General features: G+C 36.6%; 1 protein-coding gene across 1 annotated transcript; it reads left to right on the top strand.

Moving 5' to 3' along the window:
• The first annotated feature begins 950 nt into the window (after positions 1–950).
• LOC104115240 (uncharacterized GPI-anchored protein At1g61900-like) lies at positions 951–7,717 on the top strand. The gene is made up of 8 exons (XM_009625822.4): positions 951–1,243; positions 2,878–3,057; positions 3,826–4,431; positions 4,806–5,051; positions 5,178–5,189; positions 5,947–6,090; positions 6,191–6,235; positions 7,296–7,717. Exons 1-8 carry the CDS (start codon positions 1,180–1,182, stop codon positions 7,388–7,390), a joined length of 1,392 nt encoding a protein of 463 aa, XP_009624117.1. The 5' UTR covers positions 951–1,179; the 3' UTR covers positions 7,391–7,717.
• The last annotated feature ends 3,002 nt before the right edge of the window (positions 7,718–10,719 follow it).

Here is a 10,719-nt window from a genome sequence, read left to right as displayed (position 1 = left end):
AATTTATTATATGTTGATAGTCTAAACTGATAAATATTTTGGACTAATTAATTTTAGTAACCACGACAACTAAAATGGATGGAAGAGAGTAATAAATAGCCCTAAGAGTGAAAGAAATGATAATCTCAGACCTACTAGATTAAGATTTCTTATCTTAATTAACTACTTGAAAATAGTCCTAAGACTATGAATTAAAAGATTATCTCCGACCTAACTTGAAGTATTAATGGCAATTTTTCAATCTGCATGCATTTTGACTTGATTAAGTGCTGAAAATCAAGGACAAAGCGCCACGTGTCCAAACAACACAGACCACAAAATCTGAGAGAGAGAGAGAGAGAGAGAGAGAGAGAGAGAGAACTTGAGATCTCTCGTGCCTGGCGCGTGACTAAAAGAAAAGGCAAGTGATGGATTTAATGCTCCCCAACAGTGCAGTGTGCAGCCATTTCATTATCTCAGATTTCACACTCAAACTCAGGGGTCGTTTGTTTATATGAATTAGAAAAAATAATGTATGCGTTAACTTTTGATATTACTATTTTTTTATTTGATATACTTTTTTAACTTATATATTATTAATGCAAATATTAGTTATATAATTTATTTGTTATTATCCTATATATAATTAATATATAATAAATTATGATATTAAAAATACCAAAGTTATTAATACATGTATTAGCATAATTAAATATAAAATTATTCTTAAAATTCCTTAAAACTAAAGAATATGGAGGGTATTTTTAAAGTCCATACTAAATTTTAATTTTAATAGTGAATTAAAAATAATTTCTGCATAACTAATGCTTGCATTATTAACCTATATATTATTAATTCCTGTATTAATACACCTTATTGAGCACTATTTTTATACAACATACCAAACGTCCCCTTATTTATTGTTCTCTTGGGTCCATTAGTGGGGTCTTATACTAATTTGTACAGCTATTGTTAATTACTGCTTCTGTCCCCACACCACTTAAGAGCACCTCATTCATGGCTTCTCCCAACTCACTCACCACTTTCTGCATTTTCCAGTGCTCATTTTGCTGTAAACTACAGTTATTTCTTAGCTGAAAATCCAAGATTTGCTGTTAATTCTTGACCCTTTTGCCCCTTCTTGGATTTTCTGTTATTTTTGGATTCTTTTTTGTGTCTTGAAGCAAAGGAAGGCAGAAAATGAGAGGAGGGGTCAGTGGAAGTTTCAAACTTGAGCTTCTGGTTGTATTTATACTGCTTCTTTGTAAGTGTTTTATGACCTTTTTTGAGCTTTTCTTGGTTTATTTTGCTTATTTCTTGGATGATCTGTGAATATAGTCTTGAAATTTACCAAATTTTGCTAAAAGCGCAGCTGGGTTTTAATAAAGTTTACTGCTTTATGTTTGTATTAAAGAACTTGGTGTTCTGTAACAAGAAAATATTGTTACTTACAACAACAACAACCCAGTTGAATTTCACCGGTGGGGTATGAGGAGGAGGAGGAGGAGGAGGAGGAGGAGGAGGAGGGTAGAGTGTATACAGAACTTGCCCCTAACCGGAGGGGTAGAGAGGCTATTTCCGGGAATTTAAATTGTTACTTGGGGATTTAAATTGCTCTCTTTGTATAGTTCTGGTGGATTTAAGCTATATGTACCAACAATGTAAAGAGTTTTTATCCCATCAACTCAATTTTAACTGGCTATAGCAGGTTAATTACCCGAATAATTACCATATCATACTTGCCAAAGATTTACCTGTTGTTGTAAGTCGGTGACGAAGCCAGGACCCTAGGGTGTTCGAAGTAAAAAAAATTGCCGACAAAGGGTGTTCAATATATGTTATATACCTCTAAAACCTAATATTTACCTACCAGGGTGTAGCTTCGCCCCTGCCTGTAGCGTAAGTGCACAAAACTTAAACTCTTCCCTAATACCGTAGGATATGAGTTTTCCTTTAGGCCATGTTAAGGGTGTGAGTTGATATATTTTACTTCAAAATTCTCTGTTTTTATATTTTTTGTTAGATGGTCGTCTGTCAGTTTGTCATCAGCTAGATATTATATTGAGCTACTTTACCAAGATTTGATTATCTTTGAAGAACAATGTTTGTGTTTTAGAAAATTTTATTGTGCATGAGTAGCTAAAACTGTTTCATAGGCTCACTGAAAACGGGATTAAGTAGGGGTAGTCGAGGCTCGAAAAAATACACTTTCTTCAAGAAGTCCGCATTTATGATGTCATCCTTCCAAGTTCCAACATTAATCTCAAGTGGTTATATGTGTGTGTGCGTGTGCGTGTCCTTTGATAAGTATTCTCTAGTAGTTTAGTTGTGTATTATGTTAATCTTATTAGCCATTTCAAAGAAATCTGTTTTTTTTTTTAGTACTTCTGCGTCAGCTGGACAACATTTTCTGCTCGGAGACCTTGGTCTATGTGATGCTTTCATTCCCTTGCATCTCCTGCTGCTTGAATCAGTTGTACTGTTGTGAATTGCTTTGATCTTAGGAAGTCGATTGTTTAATCTATAGGAATTCATAATCTAACTTTGCATATGGAGTGCTTTAGTGAAGAAGAGGGTAATGTACAAGCTAACTAGCTATGAAATGGTTTCAAGAGCTAATCCTTGCCGGAGCGCGCGTGAGGTAGTGGTTTTCGTGGGGTATTCAGATTTGACAAAACTGAGTGAATCAAGAAATCAATGCAGTTAATATTGAATTTCTCCAGATGTACAAATTTCTATTGGTTTTAGAATTCTTGGTTGAACACTTAATGTGGTGTATGCACATGATGGTGCTTGCACCGTTGATCCGTATATTTTTTGTATACAACCTTTTGCTGGCTGTTTGTAGGAACCAGTGCTTGCTATTTCCAATTTCAGATGGATTTGCTATTTGTACAGGTATCCGAGACTCCAATTGCAGCTCACTGAAGCATCTAAAAGGCTCTCTATTCAAGGACATAAAGGAGGACACTCTTTTGCCAGAGATCTCCCCAAATGCTGCTCCACAGCCCCTTCTTCCCCTATTTGCACCTTCTCCATTGGCACCTTTCACAAACAGCACTTTACCCAAATTATCTGGTTTGTTTCAGAAACTAATTACATTAAACTTTTTAGTCCTTAGCTAGAATAAAGTTTTAAGAAGCATACCATTCTTCCATTTTTGGTGCAACTTGGAGTAGTTAAAAGTATACATACAAGTATGCTGCGTGGACTCTCCGAAAATGTCGCCAGGTGCGTGTCGGATCCTCCAAATTTAGTGTATTTTTGGAGGATCCGACACGGATGCGGCACTATTTTAGAGAGTCCGTGCAAACATCGCACACGACAGTATGCCATTATATATTTTTTGATCAGGAATAGTATGCCAATATTATTTTATAAGGAGCTGGCAAGGGCAAAGTAGTATAACAATACGATCTAAACAAACTGATTAAACTTTTACAAGTAGTTGTATACCTATATTATCAGTTTTGTTTAAGAAACGAATTTTGTCAAACTCTTTTCAACTTGGCCAGAAAAATATCTTAAAAATGCCAAGACCACGTCCAAATATAAAGCAGCCTAGATTGGAGATCAGGGTTTAAATACTAACGGGGACAAAAAAACACTAGGTGATTTCTTCCTATCTGATTAAGCCTTGGTGGGTAGAATTATCCCGTACTTGTGCTGGTGGGAGATAGCAGGTACTTGGTGGCATAATCGAGGTGCGTACAAGTTGGCCAAAACACCACCAATTATAAAAAGAATATAAAGCAACATAGTGTTAGAGAAAAGAATAGACCTCAGGTGGATCTTAGGTTTTCTCTATCCTCTGTCTTCTCTGACTTTTGCTCTCACTCTCTCCAGGACTCTGTACGCTTAACTTTGATGCTGTGAGAAGTATGATGACCGTGACATCAATAGATTGTGTAGCACCATTTGCACAGTATCTGGCTAATGTCATGTGCTGCCCTCAACTGGAAACAACTCTTGTTATTCTTATTGGGCGGTCTAGTAAAAAAACAAATATGCTTGCATTAAATGGGACCCTCGCAAAGCATTGCCTTTCAGATTTTCAGCAACTTCTGGTGAGCCAAGGTGCCAATGATACTTTGCAGCATATATGCTCTCTCCATCCGTCTAATCTTACTCAAGGTTCTTGCCCGGTCAAAGATGTTCATGAGTTTGAGACGACTGTGGACTCGTCTAGCCTACTTGCTGCCTGTGGCAAGATCGATCTTGTGAATGAATGCTGTGAGCAAACCTGCCAAAATGCTATATCAGAAGCTGCTAAAAAACTTGCACTTAAAGCATATGATCTTTTAAGCATGGATGGCTCTCATGTGCTGGCTGATCACACGACCAGAGTTAACGACTGTAAAAGTATTGTACACCGATGGTTGGCAAGTAAACTTGACCCTGCTGGAGCAAAAGATGTTCTTAGAGGACTTTCTAATTGCAAAAACAATAAAGGTGAGGATTACATAGCGGTTCTCTTTCATAACGACCTTGACTTTCTCATTGCATAGTCATTATCCATGAACAACAACAACAACAACAACAGTCCAGTGAAATCCCACAAGTGGGGTCTGGGGAGGGTAGGATGTACGCAGCCTTACCCCTACCCTGGGAGGGCAGAGAGACTGGTTCCGATAGACCCTCGGCTAAAGAAGATGTAAGAAATATGTGCCACGAAACATAGGCATAGATCTGCAAAACGAATAGTTATAGGCATTCTCACCAAAACACTTGATAAAGAAAATAAAATTAGATTGCCGTTCTCACCTTCTATCTTTGCTTTTCTGTTTAGTTATAAATCTACTGATCCTTTTTTTTCTTCCCTTTAGTGTGCCCTCTGGCTTTTCCTGGCATGAAAAATATTACAAAGGCTTGTGGAGACGGGATGAATAACCAATCAATATGCTGTAATACTGTTGAGAGGTATGTCTCTCACTTACAAAGGCAGAGCTTCGTCACCAACTTGCAAGCTTTGGATTGTGCTGCTTCACTTGGTCTTAAGCTACAGAAAGCCAATGTTAGCAAAAATGTCTACAATCTCTGTCACATTAGCCTCAAGGATTTTTCCGTACAAGGTCAGTTTTTTATTTAGTAGCCCTTTGAAACATTGTGCACTATACAAATGCGTTGAGCTGACGTCAAATTTTGATCTTGTCATGTTTGTGGCATCTGGTTATCTTCAAATGACTACACTACACCAGTTGCACCAGAAGGTAATCTACCTACTTTACCTGTTCGCAAATCCATTTCTATACCTCTTTGCTCTTTTCCTTCTTTTTCTTCAATAGTTATCATATCAGTTTACCTGCTTTGACCATTAATACTCCACATAATGAAACATTAAATTTTCTGTTATGACACATGGATAGAGGTTGGTCGAGGTGCTTTGTTACATACGATATATTATGAACTAAAAGAACATTGGACTAATAGACATTAACAGAGGCGGAGCCAGAATTTGAATTTTATGGGTTCTAAATTCTAGGATAGCAACATAAGGTGTTAGTAACTCGGTTCTGAATTTAATTTTTGTACATATTTAGAGAATTTCTTAATACAAATATAGGGTTAGGAGTAAAGCTACTGGGTTTAATCACCCGTATATCGGCTTCTATCTCTGCCCTTGAATATTAGCTGTACTACAGAAGAACAATATATTAGATTGGTGGAAACTTTTGAACCTTGACTAGTGAAGTGTGATGCCGCTTATAAATAGCTTAAGGGAAGCTAACTATGTAGTTAGTTACTTATAGAAACAGTAATGTATGTACATGCTAATTTCCCTTTGCTAGATTAGGTGCTTGTATACTTTAAGTCTCAGTCCTATCTTTACCTACCTTTTCTTTTTTTATCTTAGATTTTTACCACATCAATAAGTAATTATTTACCCAACTAGTTTGGGATTGAGGCATAACTGTTACGGTTGCCGTAGCGGTCAATAATTATTTGTCATTGTTTTTGTTGGAGTAGTTTCGGGGTGTCTTTTGCCTAGTTTACCGTCGGATGCAATACTGGACCAAAGTACGGGGATCAGTTTTGTCTGCGACTTAAATGACAATATTCCGGCTCCTTGGCCATCTATGTCTCAGTTACCAGCTTCGTCATGCAATAAGTGTATGTCGGACTTATTCCTTCTTATTATGTTCTGTTTCCAAAATTTATCTTCTTATATGACTGGTCGCTGATGTACATCAAAAACTTCCTGCTTTTGCAGCTGTGAGAATTCCCGCACTTCCTGCCGCAGCATCGGGCCAAATCAGTAAGAATATCAACTTACTCATTTGTAATTTTTTTTATGTTGTAAATACGACAGTTTTTTTTTTCTTTTTCTTTCATCAGTATCAAGCTCTACCTCTCTAAATAAAGCGCAATACAGAGGAAAATTGAAAAACAGAAGCTAATTGTATATAGCTGAATCTTGAACGTTTACATCTTTTTTTTACGTAAATATCTCCTGATGGAAAATCATTGAGTTCTAAGGTTATGGTTTAAGTAATTCTAGACTACTAAATATTCATTAGCTGTGAACAATATTTCAAATGTTTAGATGAATTAAGATGTAGGGAACACCCTTGAAACAAGGATCATCCTCAAATTCTGAGAGCAGAAAGGGTCTAGAGATTTGAAATGTTTTGTCATATCCGCACTTTGAAGTTAGCCATATCAACTGTTAGTTAATATCGTGGACATAAAGCTTGAATTTCATTATCCAGCAATAAATATAAAAAAATAAACAAAAGTAAACAGCTAAGTTCAGAAGCAAGGGAATGAGGCACACCATGAGCATCATTTTCTCTTATTTTTTTATGGGGCTTTGTGTGTGTGGGGGGGTGGGGTGGGGTGGGGTGGGGTGGGGTGGGGGGTGGAGATGGGGTTGGGTGTGTGGAGAAACAGGGAACCTTCATGTTTCTTATGGTCGTTTTTATGCTGACCACTGTCGTAAAAGAGGAAAACTAGAACTAGTTTGAGGCAATGGCGGAAGCAGGAATCTCGTCAAAAGGTTTTGAGGCAGTGGCAGAAGCAGGAATCCCATCAAAAGGTTTCAAAAAATGTTCTATCGTGTTAGGGAAATATTTATTAAGATTTTTTTACTTATATACACAGTATAATTTTTTGACTGATTTGTGGATCGTGACCTTTTAGGGGAAACCATAGGCGGTTTTATAGCTTTAACGAAAGCTGTTACTAGTTTACGCAATCTACTTTTGTCTGGAACATGCTCACCTGAATTTGGCAGCATAAAACTTACTAAACAGTAATTATTTCTGTTTAAGGTTAAAGTGGTGTTCATTGACATAGATCTCTGGTTAATTTGTCAGGTAAAGGATTAAATATATGGTCACATATGCTACTGATGGCGTCGATGATATTGGGAATCTGCTGTATATCTAATGCTGCCAATCTTGCTTATTAGCTGTATTTTGTGGAAGCACATTTTGACCAGAAAGAAAATTCAAAAATTACAGTTCTATGAAGGTCTCTGATTGACATCAAAACTTAAAATGTACAGATGCAGGAAAATCATGCACCTGAGTGAAAATCCAACTCAGAGATGATTCCAAGATCAAATTCGCGACGAAATTTTTATTCCCTTTCTTTGGGCAATAAGAAAGTTGTGAAAAAAATTACACAGTAGGTTTAGTTTCATGTAATTATTTCCACTTGACATACTTTGCCTTTATGTATTTGGAATTCCTCAGAAAGCATTATGTTAACCAATGCATTTGGTAGGTTTCTCTTAGTTTTTAAGGTTGCAATGCCCCCCCCCCCCCCCCCCCCCGGTTGATGGTGGTATTTGTCCAGTGCATCTCAACTGTTTTAATCGGGATACGTGTTATCTCACACCAGCAAATGTGTTGGGTAAATTTATCTAACAAAGCTTAGGCAGGTGGGAAGATATCAATGTGTTGTGTGATTGTTAACATTCTATTTCCGGAAAATGTCCAAATATAGGCACCCAGAGAGGAGGAAGGACGTTGTAATCGACGAAATGCTTCGGGGAGTTGAAAATCAGCATAGATCCGGAGATTACTGAAGAGGGCAACCTTTCGAACTGCTGCTGAATCCATGGGCAGGCAAGAGAGAACCAAGCGAACCGAAAAATCTTAGTAGCCAAAGGAAAAGAAAGCAAAAGCGATTCCTGTTGTAGCGGCGGGTGAAATGGGAGTTGCCTAAACCTTTGTACTATGAGAAAAGTTTTAAATATATCCATTGTTATACTTTGAGTTCAAATATAGCCTTGTAATATTATTGGTTCAAATATACTCTTTTTCATTAAGTTTGTCCAAGGTGGATATTCAATCCTACGTGGCACCGACATTTGATAAGGTGGATGCCACGTATCATGCCACCTCAGCACCCCTAACCTATTTTACCCCTCCCCTCTATTTGTTTTTCTACCACTAAAATTTTCTTCCCCTCCACCACCATTGCCATCATAATCACAACCATGAACAATATTGAATTAATTTGTAGGAGTATATTTAAACATTTTCTCATAGTACAAGAGTATATTTGAAATTATAACGAGGGTATATTTAAACCTTTTCTTGGGCCTGCAATTAGCAGATTGATGCGAATGAGCTCATGAAGGCTTAAGATCTTTTATAAAATTTAATTATTTGTAGGGTAATATTGAAAGAAATTCACTATTTATGAGGTTTATTTTGAAGTCCGTTTGTTTTTTGCTAGTATGGGATACAAAGAGTTGCCTCTAAGATATCTTTTAGGCTCTTTTTTTTTTTTTTTTTTTTGTGTGTGTGTGTGGGGGGGGGGGGGGGGTATTATCACTTTTAGCCCACGTCAGAAACTATTTACATCTGATAGCCGAAAAATGTATAAAACTTGTATAATTTTTGTATATATATATATATATACAAAATTATACAAATTTTATACATTTTTTCGGCTATTATTTTTACAGCGGCTATACAATGTCATTTTTTCTTTTTTTTGGGTATATCTCCCTCTCTGAGCGTAAGAACCCGTTTAGATTGACTTATTTTAAGTGTTTTTAAGCCAAAATAGTTTTTAAGTCATTTTGTAGTGTTTGAATAAAGTAAGAAAGTGCTTTTAAACACTTGTTTTTAAGCTAAAATGACCCAAAAAAGCCAAAAGTCAAAAGCTAGAATTCCTAACTTATGACTTATGCTTAAAAGTCACTTAAAACAAGCTCATTCAAATGGGCTCTTAGTCACACTCGATGCAATTATAAGAATAAGGGAGAAATTCAAAAATAGCCAGATTTACAAGTGGTAATTGAAAAATAGCCATAGTTTCAAAAGTAATCGAAATTTAGCAACTTTTCATGTAAAGATAAATCTGAACGAAAATACTGTTCAAAATCAGGAAAATATTCCAGTATAATATACTGGAACTCCAACATATTATACCGGAGTTCCAGTATAATCCAGCATAATATACTGGAGTTCCAGTATAATATACGGGTCCATCATAATATGCTGGAAGTTCATACACAAGTGCTCCAATCTCCAGTATATTATGCTGGAACTTTTCGCGTGTTGGAGTTCCAGCATAATATACTGTAAGTTCATACACATGTGCACAAATCTCCAGTATATTATGCTGGACCGATCCGTGTTGCAGCAAAATAGTGACTATTTTTCAATGACTTTACAAACGTTTGCTATTTTTGAATTACCAATCCGAAAACTGGCTAGCCCGTGCTATTTTTATTGAGAATAACAGATTAAAGTGGGATACTTATAACCTAACTATGATTGCGTGAAAAAATGGTTTATATGGAGGGTAAAGGTCTTTCATTCAAATATTTGTTGTACATATCGAGTGTGAATTGTTTTTGGTCCATCTCAGTCCTTTTTCATTTTTTTTTTTAAAGAAAATTAGGTAATATTCGGTTACTGGGTAACTAAGCAGAATAGACCCTTCACAACTCACCATTAACTCATTTTTTGGATATACTAGCTAGTTGCATTAATTTATTATTCATAAAATAATAATAATTACCAAGCCTCTCCATTTTATTTTTCAAGTTCGATCCATTTTTTTTGTATGATTGAATATAGGATAAGGTATATATCTTGATAAACTCGTATGATAATGTAGCTTGATGAATGATAAAGTCCTAGATTTACAAAATATATATATATATATATATATTGATTGTAAAACAATATGTCATTAATTTTGGCATACTTCCTAATATTGTGGGTTATTTTATTAAATAAAGGACACTTTATCATCAAGTGCAATCTTGTTTTGTGGAGATGCTGGAGCCAAAAGGTGTGTCGGTTCCTTACATTATGGCGATTAAGGACATGTATGACGGGGCTAAGACTCGGGTAAGGATAGTAGGAGGCGACTCTGAGCATTTTTCGATTGTTATGGGATTACACCAAGGCTCTTCGCTCAGTCCGTTCTTATTCGCCCTCGTGATGGACGCGTTAATACACCATATTCAAAGGGAGGTGGCATGGTGCATGCTATTCGCCGATGATATAGTTCTGATTGATGAGTCGCGAGCCGGTGTTAACGAGAGGTTGGAGGTTTGAAGACAGGCTCTTGAGTCTAAGGGTTTCAAGCTGAGCAGGACGAAGACGAAATACCTGAAGTGTAAGTTCAGCGCTGAGCCGGGGGAAGTGGGCGCGAATGTGAGTTTTGACTCACAGGTCATCCCAAGTAGAGGCAGCTTCAAGTACCTTGGGTCGGTTATCCAGGGAAGAGGGAAGATCAACGAGGATGTCACACACCATATTGGGGTAT

The sequence above is a fragment of the Nicotiana tomentosiformis genome, chromosome 9, assembly GCF_000390325.3.
Source record: "Nicotiana tomentosiformis chromosome 9, ASM39032v3, whole genome shotgun sequence".
Taxonomy (NCBI): domain Eukaryota; kingdom Viridiplantae; phylum Streptophyta; class Magnoliopsida; order Solanales; family Solanaceae; genus Nicotiana; species Nicotiana tomentosiformis.
This window is presented reverse-complemented; position numbering and strand designations above follow the sequence as displayed.